At 39.2% G+C, this 19,285-nt stretch overlaps 1 protein-coding gene across 1 annotated transcript in view; it reads right to left on the bottom strand.

The window, feature by feature from the left end:
* Positions 1-752: 752 nt before the first annotated feature.
* The window catches only part of slc35f3 (solute carrier family 35 member F3), a 46,222-nt gene continuing 27,689 nt past the window's right edge, over positions 753-19,285 (bottom strand). The window contains exons 6-7 of the mRNA XM_031903069.1: positions 6,712-6,801; positions 753-1,220 (exon numbers count right to left, since the gene is read on the bottom strand). Coding sequence (XP_031758929.1) covers positions 994-1,220; positions 6,712-6,801 — 317 coding nt within the window. The 3' untranslated portion in view covers positions 753-993. The remainder of the gene's footprint in view (positions 1,221-6,711; positions 6,802-19,285) is intronic.

Raw genomic sequence — 19,285 nt, 5'->3', positions numbered from 1 at the left:
ACTGAGCATAGGGAAAAGGGTGAGCCAATGTAAAGCATAAGGGCAAGGGCAAAAAGCATAGGGTCCATTTCTCTCTGTCAGTACTTTGTAGGCAGGCAGAGAGAACCATATATGCTCCTGAGTCTAGCTGCACCAACAGGCACAGTGTTAACCTGAGTGCAGCTACACAGAGTAGAGATTGGGCTGAAAATGCGAAAGCTTGCACTTTTGGGGCGATCTCTAATCTGTGACTTGCTGCACTCAGGCTGACGCTGTGCCTTTCATTGTAGTTAGACACAGGATTGCATAAGGAGCATATTCACTTCACTACGCTTGCTTACAAAATGGCAGTAAAGTGGCTCTACACTTTTTATGCCCTTGCCCTAAGCTAAAAAGAATGGGGCAGAGCATTGAAGGAAGATAAACACCCCCGGCAGGGCACAAGCAGAGAGACACAGAAGGAGGAAACTGGGAGGGGTTTTCCCTGCTACTGTTGAGTAAAGCCTGTCAGTCAGTGCTGTGACCACTTCCTGTGGGAGACTGAAGGGACACTCCCACCTTTCATTTCACTCTGGCTTCTGACTTGAGAGGTTGTGTATGCCGCTCTCATATCATGACAGTTTTAGGAAGTAAAATGCTCTCTAAACATCTTTTTTCTGCATCATTTCACATTTTGAGGGAGGATGAATATTATAACTGAATATGAACTTTAAAACATTTATTATTTATTAATATACTAACATATAATAACAGTAAGCAACATTTTTTTAAGATGTTCTTTATTGCAGTACTTCCATTGATAACAGTATTTTGAAATATAGCTTGTTGCATTTACTTAAAAAGTGGACCTTTATATTTGAAAACTAATCATATAGTATGTTAATGTAAACATGTACTTAATATTCTTTTACACGCCTCATATGGCTAAAAAAATCTGTACAGAAATTTACATGTGGTGATTTTTCTTTTGTACTGAATAAATACACTTATTAAACAGTATATAAAATATAATTCTTAATGTGTGAACGATGGTCGTGTTCTGTAGCATCTGAATTGAACTACAGTTCCATTTGCTTCAGATGATTCTTCTTTCTTCCTCACTTTTAGACGTGTGAGAAGTTTTATAATCCAAACATCCCAATCTTCTGGTAATAAGAGTAAAAAAAAACCTAATCCAATTATAACTATGGCAATAACCCGGACACTGTTGAAGACAATTTCACTGGTGTAATGATCCACAACTGTTTAAAAGAAGAATATTTTTTAAGAACATGACCATTTACATTTTTACAAATATAACAAAATATAAATGTAACATAAACCATAGTAAAATGAATACGCTGATGAATCAGAATATGCAAGGTAACTGGGAAAAAACATTTCTTTGCTACAAAGCCTTTGAAGTGGAAACCTCTAATGAACGCACACAATAGACAATTCACATTGCATCTATCTTGTATTTATACCACTAGATGCAATTGCTGATGAGCACAATGACCCACAATTACTGACACCCCAGACAAAAGTGCTCAATTAAAAAGCACTTGCATTCAGGGTCCGGCTGAGCTCTTCACCTTGTCCCAAATAAAACTATCTGCCACAAGGCGCAGAGTGCAGTTCTGTCATCAGACCTGAACTGTGGATTCAGGCAAATGCCATAGGCAGTCACTATTTTTCGAGCCTGTCTGGCAGAAAAAGGCTTTACCTGCCAACGACGTATGAGACACTTCACTGCGGAGAGTTTCTAGCAATGACAGCCCCCTGGGCAATGAGCCAGGGGGGCTGTCATGCCGGTCCTGTGACGTGGTCGTCGCAGGACCATCCTAGAAGCAGCAGACGCGATCATATCGCGTCTGCTGCTTCTTCCTGCTTCCCCCAGCAGGGCCGCCCACTGAGTTCCTGCAGCGTGGAGGACAGAGCCAAGCGATCCGTGCTTCAGGACAGGTAATGTGTATTTTTTTTTTAGCACTTACGCACTTACACACACGGCAAATTGCGACATTTTTAGGCGATTTTCTGAAATGTCATAAAAACAAATAACTTTATTAAAGCTTTGAAAATTGGTACTTTGGTGTAGAAAGGACTCTTTACCCATGTTTGATTTTTCAGAATGTGTACTTTCCAAAACTATATGGTTTTCTGGGGGTCTCTGTGTAGTTATGGGGTTGTTACGGCACATAATACGCTGACAGGGGGCCCTGTATGCAAAAGCTAAGTTGGCAGGCGAGAAATCCATATGCGCTATTTTCATTTTGGGGTCAGTATATCTATGCATATTGGGCATCAAACTGTTCAGTAGACCATAGGTGTTCCTATTTGGGGTGATTTGCCTTTATCTGATCTTTATCAAGAAACTGTGAGAGATAGATGCGGCAAAGTGCAACATTTTTATGCGATTTTCTGAAATGTCATACAAATCTGCAAACTTAGGAAAGCTTAACGGCTTGGTACTTTGGAGTAAAAAGAAATGTGTACCCATTATAGATTCGGGGGAATGTATACTTTCCAAAAATATATGGCTTTCTGGGGTGAGTGTACTTTTTACTAGCTTTATCCCACATAAAGGATGTAAATGTGTTGATTTTGCAGGAGCTGAAATGATAGATCATATGGGGGTATGTTCACATTGGGGCCCCTACATGCCACATACTTAGGTAAACCTATACATATTAGGCATCAAACTGTTCAGTGGACCCCTGGTGTTCAAATTTAGGGTGTTTTATCTTGGTACCTAATGCTATGTGGGAGATAAGTGGAAGCTTTGAGGGGATTTTTGGAAATGTCATCAAAAGTGCCAAATTTAGAAAAGATGTGCGGCTTGGTACTTTGGAGTAGAAAGACACGGGTACCCATTTAGGGGGAATGTGTACTTTCCAAAAATATATGACTTTCTGGGGTGAGTTTACTAGCTTAATCCCACATATAATGATGTAAATGTGTTGATTTTGCAGGAGCTGAAATGACAGAAATGATAGATCATATGGGGACATTGGGGCTCCTACATGCCACATACTTAGGTAAACCTATACATATTGGGCATCAAACTGTTCAGTGGACCCCTGGTGTTCATATTTAGGGTGTTTTATTTTGTTACTTTATGACCTGTAGGAGATAAGATACTATAGACTGGAAGCTTTCAAGCAATTTTTTAAAAATTTCACAAATTTTGATAAAAACCAATAACTTTAGGAAAGCATTGCGACTTGATAGTTTCGAGTAGACAGACTGTTCTACCTATTCTGGATTACCCAGAATCTGTTCTTTCCAAAAATGTATAATTTTCTGGGATACACCTTCTGTTAGTGGAATTTTTGGCCTTGAAATCTAAAGTATGCAGCTTTCTGAAGCAGTGCTTTGGAAATTTAGTAGTGTACTGCTGGGAGTTTTTGACCTATAAAAAAACCTATGAGAAATCTCCATAAAACTATATATATTTGGTATTGGCACATTCAGGAGACATGGGACTTTCAAAATCAGTTGTATATTCGTGCATAAAATAATTTTTGTTTCTAGTATGTGTGTTTATATTATGGAAAATTTAAAAATTATTTTTTTTTTTTCATTTTTAGACATTTAGAAGCCTATATCTTGTTACAGAATTGGAATTACCCAAAAATTCTACCATATTTTGAAAGCTTAGGTTCTCCTGAAAAAACGATATATTGTTTTCCTGGGTAAACTAAAATTCCCCCCCAGGGAAAGGCCCCTAAAGTGAAAATTGTTAAAAAACTGTCTGGCAATACAAGTTCCGCTTTGACCAAAACAGCTGGCAGTGAAAGGGTTAAATCCCGGTTCAGACTCGTTTGGCATCTGCAAGGCATGGGACAGTGGGCAAGTAAAGGGCTCCATTGTGGCTGGCACTCTGAATTGTTGTGAATTGGCATGCAGGGATGTGCTGTATAAATAGCTGTCCTTTCCTTTCTATCCATTTTCATGTCTGAATATTCACATTCTATGCATTACTCTGCATTGTTAATAAAGCAAAATGTATTATTCATTGCATTACTTCTTATATTTATAGACATTTGTGCATTGTGCACATCTAAACTGCACACAAGCACTCCAATTATTTGCTGAAAAGCACTTGTTAAACATTATCAATTAAAAGCACATAGCATAACAAAATATCTTTTGGAACTTACTAGGTACTCTAAAACAAACATAAGCAAGGGCTCATTTACAATTGTAGCCACATGTTTGGTACTTGTCCAAACACGCTCCTGCATTTCTATATAGCCCCTTTGGCCATTGCGTTTGTTCTGCCACTGAATCACATGCAAGTGTCCCTAATGATGCACAGGAACCATGAAGCTACCCTAGCTTGACTATATAATAAAAGGAACCACAGCAACATCCTTGCAGAATAAAATAAAAACTGTTCTGAGCAACTCTTTTTGGATGATGGGTTGGGTTATGAACCCTTGCCCAGTACCTAGGTCAGGCTCTCTGCTGTGCTAATTAGGCTCAGTGTGTGTATGTGCATCTTTGGGTTGCCTAATTCTATATTTGCATTCATTAGATCACCCAAACCAAAATAAGTAAGGGCTGGCTTTAAGAAAAATATTTTGGTCATTCTCCCCATGCATCCATGGCATCCATTCACTCAAAAAGTGAAATGGTTCATTTATATGTAGTTGATGGCACTGTTTCATGGGACAGGGCTATCCGTATTAAGTATATTTATTTACATTCCCAACTCCTCCATGGCTGCTGGTACTGTACTTCCATAGAAACTGTGATATGTTCCCCTGGCTAAGGAGTAGAGGCTGAGGTCACAATTTACAGTGGTGTGAAAAACTATTTGCCCCCTTCCTGATTTCTTATTCTTTTGCATGTTTGTCACACTTAAATGTTTCTGCTCATCAAAAACCGTTAACTATTAGTCAAAGATAACATAATTGAACACAAAATGCAGTTTTTAAATGAAGGTTTACGTTATTAAGGGAGAAAAAAAACTCCAAATCTACATGGCCCTGTGTGAAAAAGTGATTGCCCCCCTTGTTAAAAAATAACTTAACTGTGGTTTATCAATTTCAATTTTCAATTTCAATATCAATTTCTGTAGTCACCCCCAGGCCTGATTACTGCCACACCTGTTTCAATCAAGAAATCACTTAAATAGGAGCTACCTGACACAGAGAAGTAGACCAAAAGCACCTCAAAAGCTAGACATCATGCCAAGATCCAAAGAAATTCAGGAACAAATGAGAACAAAAGTAACTGAGATCTATCAGTCTGGTAAAGGTTATAAAGCCATTTCTAAAGCTTTGGGACTCCAGCGAACCACAGTGAGAGCCATTATCCACAAATGGCAAAAACATGGAACAGGCCGGCCGACCAAAATTACCCCAAGAGCGCAGAGACAACTCATCCGAGAGGCCACAAAAGACCCCAGGACAACATCTAAAGAACTGCAGGCCTCACTTGCCTCAATTAAGGTCAGTGTTTACGACTCCACCATAAGAAAGAGACTGGGCAAAAACGGCCTGCATGGAAGATTTTCAAGGCGCAAACCACTTTTAAGCAAAAAGAACATTATGGCTCGTCTCAATTTTGCTAAAAAACATCTCAATGATTGCCAAGACTTTTGGGAAAATATCTTGTGGACCGACGAGACAAAAGTTGAACTTTTTGGAAGGTGCGTGTCCCGTTACATCTGGTGTAAAAGTAACACAGCATTTCAGAAAAAGAACATCATACCAACAGTAAAATATGGTGGTGGTAGTGTGATGGTCTGGGGTTGTTTTGCTGCTTCAGGACCTGGAAGGCTTGCTGTGATAGATGGAACCATGAATTCTACTGTCTACCAAAAAATCCTGAAGGAGAATGTCCTGCCATCTGTTCGTCAACTCAAGCTGAAGCGATCTTGGGTGCTGCAGCAGGACAATGACCCAAAACACACCGGCAAATCCACCTCTGAATGGCTGAAGAAAAACAAAATGAAGACTTTGGAGTGGCCTAGTCAAAGTCCTGACCTGTATCCTATTGAGATGTTGTTGCATGACCTTAAAAAGGCGGTTCATGCTAGAAAACCCTAAAATAAAGCTGAATTACAACAATTCTGCAAAGATGAGTGGGCCAAAATTCCTCCAGAGCGCTGTAAAAGACTCGTTGCAAGTTATCGCAAACGCTTGATTGCAGTTATTGCTGCTAAGGGTGGCCCAACCAGTTATTAGGTTCAGGGGGCAATTACTTTTTCACACAGGGCCATGTAGGTTTGGATTTTTTTTCTCCCTAAATAATAAAAACCCTCATTTAAAAACTGCATTTTGTGTTTACTTGTGTTATCTTTGACTAATAGTTAAATGTGTTTGATGATCAGAAACATTTTGTGTGACAAACATGCAAAAGAATAAGAAATCAGGAAGGGGGCAAATAGTTTTTCACACCACTGTATATCTACAATGAGTGTCCACTTTCGCACAAGGTGTATGGAATGGAGTGCAATGTCCTAATCCCATACACTCCCATACACTCCCATACTCAGTAGGTTTAATAACCTTTTTCTTTAACATAAAATTGAAGAGTGGTGGTAAAGAGAACAACGTCCTGTTGATAGGAGGCTGTGAGATCCCCCATTTTTTAACAATTTCCAAACTGGGCTTGAAACAAGGAAAGGGGGGTTCAAGGTGTGAGGGCACATGTCAGTAGCATCTTAAGTAACATAATGAAACAGAAATGCCTATAATGCAACATTCTCTAACACATCCAAAGCAAAATAGATTTCCTTACCAGCATTAACAGGTACACTCAGGACAATTCCACATGATATCAAAGTAGGGTATGTGATAGCAATTCCAAAATTTACCAAAATATTAAATGCTAGGAAAGAAATTAAAACACAGTTAGTATTACAATCTATTAAATGTTCAAAAATTAGGGGTTCTTGGATTATACAGCTTTTTTCACTCCCATGTAAATATATACTTTAGACATATCCTGTACATACATACAGTAAATATAAATTATACAGAAACACACATACAGATGTGATTGAATGTAATGAAATTTTTTATCAGTACTCTGAAACAAGCAATACATTTCCCGGTCACATGTCTGTAAATATTTCATTGGTTAAATTTTAATAAACATGGAACAAGCTTTGCAACTCATTTTGCATAACCCTCATAATGTGAATCATAGTTAGTTTATGGCAAAAAGAAGCCTCAGCAATAACCAAAGCTGTTAACTAATTTCAATTTAAACTAGTAATTAACTGAAGCATTTTTATATTTATCAATATATCACTATTTTCTGTCTTTCTGATAACTATTTTTCGTCAATTTACACAGCTGGTAATGAAGGCTTCCTTTTTTAATCGGCCCAAATTTTGGTAATTTAAGTACTTATGGCTGGTTGACTCAGGAGGAAGTTCAAAAGAGACTAGAGCAAGTGAAGCAAATGAAAAGAGCTTAGCTCTGTAATTTCCAAATCACCTAATTTTCCAGAATTCATTGATGTCTGGCATGATGGAGAGAGATTAGCAAATTGCTAGTTAATGTGGTGCCATCATTTAAAAAGTGATCGAGACTGTATTCGAGAATACATTTCAAATCAATACTGTTAGTTTGAGCCAGCATGGTTTTATGCACTATTAAGTTGCCTTCTATGAGGAAGTTAGCAGAAACCACTTAGTTACAATGGATGTGATCTACTTAGATTTTTTGTAAATAATTTGTTACAGTACCACACAGAAAGCTATTGATTAAATAGAGGAATATTGACCTTGGACATAATATTCGTATAGAGCCTGAGGGATAGATTATGAAGGGTGGTGAGAAATGGAAAATTTTGTAATTGGACTATTGTTAGTAAAGTACCTCAGGGGTCTGAGGCCTATGATTAAGTGCGCACGCGCACGAAACGCGTTAGGTACCCGTATCTTAATGGACGAATAAAGATGAAGTTTTTTCCTTTTTAATCCGGTGTGCTTGGAGCTTCTTTCGTTTGAATACCTCAGGGGTCTGTCCTTGGTCGTTTTTAATTTGTTTTGCAGAGGATACTAAATTGTGAGTTCTATGCAGAAGTTATCTATATCCACTTTGCTGAGATTTGATGGATAACACACTTTGCAACTCTATGTAGTGTCAGGCAGTACCTACTTAAAGGAGAACAAAAAGAACTAAGCCCTAAAAATTAATATGGCTAGAAATGCCATATTTTAAATACTGTACTTATTGTACCAGCCTAAAGGTTCAGCTTCTGTATAACAGTAATGATCCAGACCTTCAAAGTTGTCATAAGAGCTCCCCATCTTGGATTTTTTTTAGGCGTGTCAGTGACACACACATGTTCAGTGCATTCTGAGCCGCTGTGGAGAAGCTAAACTTAGGGGTTGTAGCAAATTATCAAGCAAAAAATGATGTTGGTCTGTAATATAAACATATGATACAGGGCTGATCATTATTTTTTTGTTAATTACACTGGTTTCAGAGCTACCATGTAATTAGAATCTGGATTAATTACTAATCAAACTTATATTGTGTATTTATATTTTATATATACAATATATTGCGAGCATGTGCGCCACTGGAGCAGTGGGGAGGACGTGCTGAAGTTTCTGCGTGTCCTCTCCCCATTGCTCTGTATGCGGGCAAAATTCCAATGCGGCTATACTTATATAAACATATTGCAAATTGGGTTTTACACATTTGCAGCAAAAGTAGGAGACACAATTAGTTCTTTCTAGGAAAATGTTAGATGCCTTTTTAGAAATTGTGAAAATGAAAGCTATTTAAAGGGGTAGTTCACCTTTAGATTAACTTTTAGTAAAATGTAGACAGTGATATTCTGAGACTTTTTTTTATTTTTTATGGTTTTTCAGTTATTTAGATTTTTGTTCAGCTTTCCAGTTTTTCAGCAGCTGTCTCATTCAGGGGCACATTTACAGTGGAGGAAATAATTATTTGACCCCTCACTGATTTTGTAAGTTTGTCCAATGACAAAGAAATGAAAAGTCTCAAAACAGTATCATTTCAATGGTAGGTTTATTTTAACAGTGGCAGATAGCACATCAAAAGGAAAATCAAAAAAATAACTTTAAATAAAAGATAGCAACTGATTTGCATTTCATTGAGTGAAATAAGTTTTTGAACCCCTACCAACCATTAAGAGTTCTGGCTCCCACAGAGTGGTTAGACACTTCTACTCAATTATTCACCCTTTATTAAGGACACCTGTCTTAACTAGTCACCTGTATAAAAGACACCTGTCCACAGAATCAATCAAGCAGACTCCAAACTCTCCAACATGGGAAAGACCAAAGAGCTGTCCAAGGATGTCAGAGACAAAATTGTAGACCTGCACAAGGCTGGAATGGGCTACAAAACCATTAGCAAGAAGCTGGGAGAGAAGGTGACAACTGTTGGTGCGATTGTTCGAAAATGGAAGGAGCACAAAATGACCATCAATCGACCTCGCTCTGGGGCTCCACGCAAGATCTCACCTCGTGGGGTGTCAATGATTCTGAGAAAGGTGAAAAAGCATCCTAGAACTACACGGGAGGAGTTAGTTAATGACCTCAAATTAGCAGGGACCACAGTCACCAAGAAAACCATTGGAAACACATTACACCGCAATGGATTAAAATCCTGCAGGGCTCGCAAGGTCCCCCTGCTCAAGAAGGCACATGTAGGCCCGTCTGAAGTTTGCCAATGAACACCTGAATGATTCTGTGAATGACTGGGAGAAGGTGCTGTGGTCTGATGAGACCAAAATAGAGCTCTTTGGCATTAACTCAACTCGCTGTGTTTGGAGGAAGAAAAATGCTGCCTATGACCCCCAAAACACCGTCCCCACCGTCAAGCATGGGGGTGGAAACATTTTGCTTTGGGGGTGTTTTTCTGCTAAGGGCACAGGACAACTTATTCGCATTAACGGGAAAATGGACGGAGCCATGTATCGTGAAATCCTGAACGACAACCTCCTTCCCTCTGCCAGAAAAATTAAAATGGGTCATGGATGGGTGTTCCAGCACGACAATGACCCAAAACATACAGCAAAGGCAACAAAGGAGTGGCTCAAGAAGGTCATGGAGTGGCCTAGTCAGTCTCCGGACCTTAATCCAATAGAAAACCTATGGAGGGAGCTCAAGCTCAGAGTTGCACAGAGACAGCCTCGAAACCTTAGGGATTTAGAGATGATCTGCAAAGAGGAGTGGACCAACATTCCTCCTAAAATGTGCGCAAACTTGGTCATCAATTACAAGAAACGTTTGACCTCTGTGCTTGCAAACAAGGGTTTTTCCACTAAGTATTAAGTCTTTTTTTGTTAGAGGGTTCAAAAACTTATTTCACTCAATGAAATGCAAATCAGTTGCTATCTTTTATTTAAAGTTATTTTTTCGATTTTCCTTTTGATGTGCTATCTGCCACTGTTAAAATAAACCTACCATTGAAATGATACTGTTCTGAGACTTTTCATTTCTTTGTCATTGGACAAACTTACAAAATCAGTGAGGGGTCAAATAATTATTTCCTCCACTGTATATTAAGGCACCTGAGGGCCATTGCCTAGAGCAGCATGTTTTGGGGGGTGGCCCTCGAGTGCCTATTTTTTTTTTTTTTTTTTAAATGTAAAAAAAAACGGAAAATGCCCCCAGCCTCCGCCACGTATTTCCCTAGGAGATCCGTCAAAGGAGATGGTGGGTGATGGGGGTAGGGGTTTGCAAGCTTTTGGGGGAAGTAACATTAGTGCACGTGACGTCATACGCATGACATAGGGACGTATTTATTTCCAGTGCCTGGGGCACCGGACCTAAAAACACTCCTGATCTCATTGTTAGGGTCTTATTTTTCCTAGTGTTTTGAGTGAGAGACTGGAATAGGACTGAATAGGAAGATAAGTAATAAAAAGTAACAATAATATTGTAGCCTAACAAAGCAGTAGTTTTTTGGCTTACTCCTATTTGAATACTGGAAAGAGGTAGAAAAGGAAGGCATATAACACGAAAACCATAAAGAAAAGTTGCAAAGTTGCTAGGAGTGGGACATTCTATAACATACTAAGGGGCCAATTCACGAAAGGTCGTTAATGCTTATCGCCTACATTTTTGCGTTAAAAAGCATGCAACAAATAAGTACCGATTCATCAACGTAATTTCGCATGCATTATCACTCATATCGAAAGCTCATTATCGCAAAGAGTTATTTTTTTTTCGCATTGCGGTAATTTTCACATAGAAATAATACTAACGCATGATCCACAAACACATATGAAGCGTTAAACGCATAAAACGTGGCGATAATTACTGTGAAACTTAATGCCTCCCAGGAGTAGGCGTCACTGAACAAATTTGCAGCTGGTGATTGTCTGTGGTGACAAGATGAAGTTTGCAGTGAGATTTTTTCAAGTATGTGATCTTCCTAGAGTGATGCATGCTTGTGTTTTCAGGGAAATGGTCATTTTCAGAATGGTAGTTTTCAGAAAGTAACTGCTACATGCGTAATAGCGTGTGCTAATATCAAGTGTGGCGAAAAATATCGCACGCAGCGGAAATTATCGCACATGGGTTAAAATATCGCTTAGAATCGCTCATCGCCAGATAAATAATGCCAAGAACATCCCTTCTTAATTCAGACAAGTGTCCTTTTAGTGAATCTATCATTAAAGTGATACTGACACCAGAAACTAAATCTTTTTTTACATCTATCATAACATTGTCTGTGCAAGAACTTTATAATTTTGCCATAAAAATATTTGCCCGAGGCATTTACATAACCTGTCTGATGCCCTGTGTTCCTCTATGAGGGGCAGCCATATTTGTCTGTTAGCATTAGAAGCTATAACTGACAAAATAAGAAGTGATAAAATTTTTAATGCATGCTATAAATAGCACTCTTTTTCGACCTTTAGTGAATCGGCCCCTAAATGTTAACCTAATGGTGAACCACCATTATTCTACATTATACAGGCACTGGTCCAATAGCTCTGAATCAGGAACAGGGTTGTTCTTCAAAACACCTCAGGGGGCAGTGTGTGGCAGATTACCAAGGGCAGCAAAAGCTTTAACTTTAAAAATCGGTGCAAATTTGTACCAAGGGAGCACTGGGACAATGTTACACTGTGGCATTTACCATCAATATTGTTGATGAGATGTAAAGTGCAGCGTGCAGATTGATGGACACAAATCAGCTGCATTGTGACACTTCCAATAGAAATCTAAAAGTAGTTTTTAAGCTATTTAGAAATGGAGACAAGGCAATAAGTGATGGAAAACTAGGCAAAATGTTGAGGACTTCCAAGGTCCTCATATCCTCTTTGGCCTCACATCCAAGGTGGTGGCGCTCGTGGCTGACACATGGGACACAGCTATGGCATGGTAATGTCATCACATAGGCACGTGATTCATTGCGCGGTGCTTGCAACAAAATTTTAAAATAAAAAGGCTACAAAACCCAGGTTTAATGTACGAATATAGGTCTTTACTTGTTAAGTTCATAAGTGTGTTCAAATTAATGCTTTGGCTTGATCTACCGGTTCCTGACTTTCTGCTATATTTATGACTGTGCTGATTTCTGCCTAAAACAATCTTTTTCCTGAATTCAACTTAGAGACTTGCTTAACCCCTTGTATACTGCATCCTGTATTTTCTGAAACCAGCTTCACCTTGGTCCTGACCTTAACCCCAGTAAGGGCCATCAGACCCTGACAAGGATGGCTAGAAAGTTGGACTTGGTATAGAAAAGTGGATGGAGAGATCATATGTGGCAGGAAGGGCTATACGTTTTACAGTACATACACAATGTAAAAATGGTTCCAGTATTAAATATATGTTTACAAATCCAAGGAGCTTAGCTAATAAGCACCTTCTGATCTGGAAAAAACCTAATGCAACATGGCAACTCACATGGAGGCTTATAAAGCTCAGCAGGTTTGCATAGGGCAAGTCCTGGAGGCCCTCCTCTCTCGGATGCCTACAGCTCCTTCGTGTCTGGAAGTACCCCGGCCACATCAGTTTTCCCACCTCCTGTGACAACTCCCAAGGAACCCCATATTTCAGCACCTCCATGCTACAACAGGGTTTCTCAGGTCTGTAGGGGCTTTGTGAAACAGTGCCTTATACAATTCGAACTGCAGCCTTCTCATTTTGCTTCTGAATATGCAGGAGAGAAAAGTACTGGGAATCTTATCTCTAGGAAAAGAACTCTCTCCTCATCAACAATGCCAAAGCCTTCCTCCAGACCTTCTGGACTGTCTTTGATGCTCCTGGCAGTAAAATGGTTAACTCAACCATTGATAAATACTGTATGCTTTTAAAAATATATTTTTTAGGAATGAATATGAAGTGGGTGAGCTTTTCCTTGGTGAACTGTAATCTCACAGTAACCCCACAGTGTAATGCAAACCCTCCTGCACCTTGTTCCATTGTGAATGTTGGACTCTGGGACTTCTTTACAACAAAAGTAGTAAATGCAAAAAGCAATAGAACCCCAAAATACCCCCATACAGGCAAATCATAATACAAATAAGCGAAAAAGGGGCTTGCACTCAAAAAGAGATAACTTTATAGTGTGTTTTTTTTTTTTAAAGTATCACAAACAGCACAATATTGTACATATTTTAGCACATTCAAATACATATAATACATACCACCATAAGCACAAGAAGAATAAAACAGTAAGGAAAGGATACCATGGGCAAAATGAGAATGCCCTGACAGCTTTTCTTAAGGGGAATACTGGTAAGTGATAGCTTGAAACTGAATAAATACCTTCTGTAATTAGAACACTAAGGGGCCCAGACCAAATGAGTACGAATGAGAAAAATTCGTATTTTTTCTAACTTTTAGAACTGTGCATTATTTCCACAATATATTTGTTAATTTGTGCAACTTTTTCGTGGTTTGCGTCAATTTCGGCGACAAAATCGTATTTGTCGCAATGAGTACGAATATTTTCAAATTCATTCAAGCTTTGGTATTGGTATTTTGACTTTCTTTTGCCCAGGTTGGAGCTGCAGAGTGCCATTGAGTCCTATGGAAGGCTTCCAAAATTATGCATTGAATTTTCAAAGCCAGAAAGGTTTTGCGCCGTTTACGATCGTTCGGATACGAAAATTTTGTAACTTTTGGATTACAACTACGATATTTTCGTACAACCACAACACAAATTTTGCAGCGAGATCCTCGCTGCGAGGTTCATGACACCACATCCACTTACGCCACTTCCGCAGTCTCCGTGTACTGCAGTGTGACGTAGCACCCTAGCTTAACATGTCGCCCTGGCAATGCTCATACATTTACACAGTCTGGCTAACCTTCAAAGCTGTCGCCTAGCAACCAGTACTGATCGGACACACAGCATTATTATCACTTAGCACTATTTTCACTGTTGCAAAGCACAAAAACGCTAATAAGAAAATACAATAACTTTAAAGGGGACTGTACTATTACTGTTGCTGAAGATGAAAAATGCATACAAGTGCATTATATAATTTGTAATGTTATTTCTTGATTTTATACTTTTGCAGATTCCAAATATTTTGATGATACTGTATTGGGAACTGTATGATGTTACTGAATCGATACAGAGAAAAAGACGACTCAGTGATAGGATCTTACATGTGGCTCTTCAAGTAGTAAAATTGGTCTTTTGTATAGCTTTCTATGGCATTTTTCTTTAAATGCACTTTTATTAAATATCATCATGTCATTTAAATATCATCACATGATAAGTGTGGTTTTATGTTGAAATTGTATATGTTGCACTATTATCTAGATACACAATGATGACTGTATGTATGTGCATAACTATCCTTGTGCACTATTATTATTGTATTATTATTATTATTGTATTGTTACTTTCGATCACAACAGTAACTTTAAAATTCTATTAATTTAAGTACACTGGTTTTTTATAGTATCTTCTATAATTGCTTTTTATGATTTTGTAATTATATGATGGTGCGAATATGCACTGCCATTTTGGAATATGGTTTCTTTGTTTCTTGATAACTTTTATGACATCTTAACTTACTTATATAAAATGTTTTTATAATTATTGATTGCACTTTATATGACTTTATGCCACAATGCACTTTAATATGCCACATATGAAATGTTCACTGTGTAAATGATATAGTACACTTTGCGCTTTGCGACAAATCTAAAGTGAAATAATGCTGTGTGTCCGATCAGTACTGGTTGCTAGGCGACAGCTTTGAAGGTTAGCCAGACAGTGCATAAGTATGAGCATTGCCAGGGTGACTTGTTAAACTAGGGCACTACTTCATACTGCAGGACACTGAGCTTGCGAAAGTGACGTAAGGGTATGTGGGGTCACAAACCCAGTAGCGAGGATTACGCTGCAGGCTGTGCACACTTAGGGGACTATTTATTAAAGTACTACAGGTACGAAATACATAAAATTCATATTTGATCATACTGTGTGTATTTTCTGTGACTTTTTCGTATAGTTGCGCAACTTTTTCGTACTTTGCGACAAGATTTGTGCAACAAAATCGTATTGTCGTGCTGAGTACAAAAGTTTCGGATTCATTCAAGCTTCGGGATCGTGACTTTCCTTGGGCCAGGTTGGAGCTGCAGAGTGCCATTGAGTCCTATGGGAGGCTTCCAAAAATATGCACAGAAGGATCAAAGTCAGAAAGGTTTTCCAGCCATTTACAATCGTTCGGATACAAAAATTTCGTGACTTTCAGATCATAAATACGATATTATCGTGACTAACATGATTTTATCATAAGCATTTTCATGATATTTGCGATCATCAGAAATTATCGTATTTAATCCGAATTTTTCCCATTTCGGGTTTCGAACTCTTACTTTAATGAATAGACACCTTAGTGTTCTAATTACATAAGGTATTTATTCAGTTTTTGAGCTATCACTTACCAGAATTCCCCTTGACAAAGGCTTTCTGCTGAAACGTCTGGGAATTCCCATTTTGGCCAGGGTATCCGTTTCCTTACGGTTTTATTCTTCTTGTGCTTATGGTGGTATGTATTATATGTATTTGAATGTGCTAATATATGTACAATATTGTGCTGTTTGTGATATATTTAAAGATATCTCTTTTTGATAACATCACCTGTTTGTTTCAATTGTTTCTTTGAATGCAAGCCCCTTTTTGGCTTATTTGTACTCTTGGACTTGTTCTACATAGTGAGTTGGACATACATTTTTTTGGAAAACAAAGAGATTTTAAGTTCCAGAATCCATCACTAGACAATGAAACAAAGAGAGAAGCTGCATTTAACTATGAGCCTAAGGGGACAGGGTAACTAGCCCCTGCAGAACTGGCAAACTATAATGATTAATTTCAGTCTGTGGAATTAGGTATGTCTGTGTAAAAAAGAAAACATTGATTCCCCACATTCAATCCCTTGCAAAATCTTGCTGACTACATTTTAAAATTATTGCAAGAATACATCCCTATCTCAGTCAGAAAACAACAATACTAGTCCCCTTATTAATCATGTCCTGTTAGACTGGCTTTTAATACATTCTCACATCAGATGTAAACTTCTCACCTCACCTACAAAGCTCTCAATAACAATGTTCCACCATACTTTTCAAGCCTCATTTCCAAAAACTTTCCAAACAGACCATTTCACCACATGCATGCCTCCAAGAGTTCACCAGAGCAGCTCCCTGCCTGTGGAATTCATTATCTCGCAGCATTAGACAGTGATGAGGGATATACCATAGCACTGTGCTGTCCAACTTCTGTGGTACTGAGGGCCAGAATTTTTCCGACCTACGTGGTGGAGGGCCGATAATGGAAGCCAGTTTTGACCACTTCCCTTTTTGAATCAGCACCCACTTGAAACCACACCCGTGTTATCACATGACCATACCCATAATAATGGTTGTAGTACAGCAAAAACCTGCCATACTCTGCCTTCCCTACCCTGCCTGTGTGTGCCATACTCTGTCTTCCCTACCCTGCCTGTGTGTGCCATACTCTGCCTGCCCTACCCTGCCTGTGTGTGCCATACTCTGCCTTCCCTACCCTGCCTGCGTGTGCCATACTTTGACTGTGTGTGCCATTCTTGGCTGGTTTGTGCCATACTTGGCCTGTGTGTGCCATACTCTGCCTGCCCTACCCTGCCTGTGTGTGCCATACTCTGCCTGGCCTATGCTGCCTGTGTGTGCCATACTCTGCCTGCCCTACCCTGCGTGTGTGTGCCATACTCTGCCTGCCCTACCCTGCCTGTGTGTGCCATACTCTGCCTGCCCTACCCTGCCTGTGTGTGCCATACTCTGCTTGCCCTATGCTGGCACACACAGGCAGGGATTATTTGTGGGTTTCTACTGCTCCTACAGTCTGTCTGAGGTGTGAACAGGGGAACAATGTGGGTGATTACAGCCTGAGCCTGAGGTGTGAACACTGCAGGGGGTGAACAATGCAGAGATTAAAAGGTGTAAACAACACAGGGGATTACATTTTTAAACAATACAGAGGGTTTACAGCCTGAATCTGAGGTGTGAACCATGCAAGGGGGGCAGTTAATCACAGTACTGATACCATTTAAAGCTTCCACAAGAGTAAGCCATCAAAGCAGCCAGACAGGTGGGGGGCCACACAGAGGGGGGTCGCGGGCCGCATGTGCAGGCCGCCAGTTGGACAGCACTGCCATAGCACATTAATTTCTGTACATTACGTTCTACTGACCCATTATCTCCTCACTAACACTGTTAGTATTTTCCCAACATATACTTTCCCTTACAACTACATAAGTTTATACCTTGTAATGTATCACTTTGTAAATAATGTATCACTTTGTAAGTTATTTTACCTGTACGTACATATTACAATAAATGTAATAATCATAATAGATAATTCGTTTGCACATGGATAGAAAACCGGCTACAGGATCGGGTACAGAGGGTGGTTGTTAATGGTACATTCTCTACTTGGAATAAGGTTCTCAGTGGGGTCCCTCAGGGTTCTGTACTGGGTCCACTTTTGTTTAATTTGTTCATAAATGACTTAGGGGAGGGTATTATAAGTAATGTATCAGTGTTTGCAGATGACACATAACTCTGCAGACCAGTCAGTTCTATCCAGGATGTGGCATCCTTGCAGCAGGATCTTGGCCAACTGGCAATCTGGGCGGCTAAGTGGCAGATGAGATTTAATGTGGATAAATGTAAGGTCATGCACCTGGGATGTAAAAATATGCAAGTCACTTATACCCTTAAAGGAGACATATCCTATAAAAAATAACAATGTACCAATGAATTATACTCCTCTAGATATAGAAGGTTTGTGCTTAAAAAAGTTGTGTTTCTGACTGATTTATTGAGAAATTCCACAAAAACCCCACTAGCCCCGCCCATTTGTTCCACTTCCTGCTGGCTGAATTCTCTGGATGAGCTGGGGAGCTGGCGGCCCTCCGTACCCTGCACTGTAGGATAGGAACCAATCAGCAGCTAGGCTGACCTGATAGGGAACTGAAGCCTCTCTGTGCTTGTGTGACTGCAGGGCTGTGATTGGCTCACCCCCTCCTACTGTGCTTCTGGCTGGGACCGTTAGGACACGCCCACTCTCCATTTCACACTGGACAGAGAAGTGATAGGATCTATAGGGAGCTCCAATAAATGGGCCATTGTTACAGATAGGGTTAATTTTTAGCCCAAAGGGAAACCAGCACCGGATATTATTCATAATTGTCTACAAAATAAGCGTTTTTCCCCATTTATCCAATATGTCTCCTTTAATGGGACTGCACTAGGCAAATCCATAATGGAGTGGGGCTTTGGAGTCTTTGTAGATAATAAACTTGGCTGTAGCAAGCAATGCCAGGCAGCAGCTGCAAGGGCAAACAAGGTTTTTAGCTGTATTAAAAGGGGCATAGATTCACGGGAGGAGGGGGTTATTCTTCCCCTTTACAGAGCACTGGTAAGGCCCCATCTAGAATATTAACAGAAAAAGCCAAACTAGGAAAAAATCAATCAAGGAAATTTAAATTTAAATAAAGTATACTAAATCCTGCAGACTCAGCCCTCTAGTGTCCAAAAGAGGGAAAAATGCATTACTGAAAAATTAAGTCTGCAACAGAATAAAAAATTAAAAATACAATTCTTTATTATAAACAATTAACAAATCATACCCGATGTATGCAGCCTAACTCATGTCATGCTAATCTAGCACTTAATCATAGGCTCAACAAGATTTGTTTACACATCTATATATACATGGTAAAGGATGCTTAAAGGGTATGGAAAGTCTCAGTTTACACTGGAGAAGAGGGGCTTAAGAGGTAACATGATAAAAATGTATAAAAATATAAGGGGATCATATAATAACCTTTCTAATGTTTTATTTACCAGTTCCAACGGACA

Source organism: Xenopus tropicalis, chromosome 5, assembly GCF_000004195.4.
Source record: "Xenopus tropicalis strain Nigerian chromosome 5, UCB_Xtro_10.0, whole genome shotgun sequence".
NCBI lineage: Eukaryota > Metazoa > Chordata > Amphibia > Anura > Pipidae > Xenopus > Xenopus tropicalis.
This window is presented reverse-complemented; position numbering and strand designations above follow the sequence as displayed.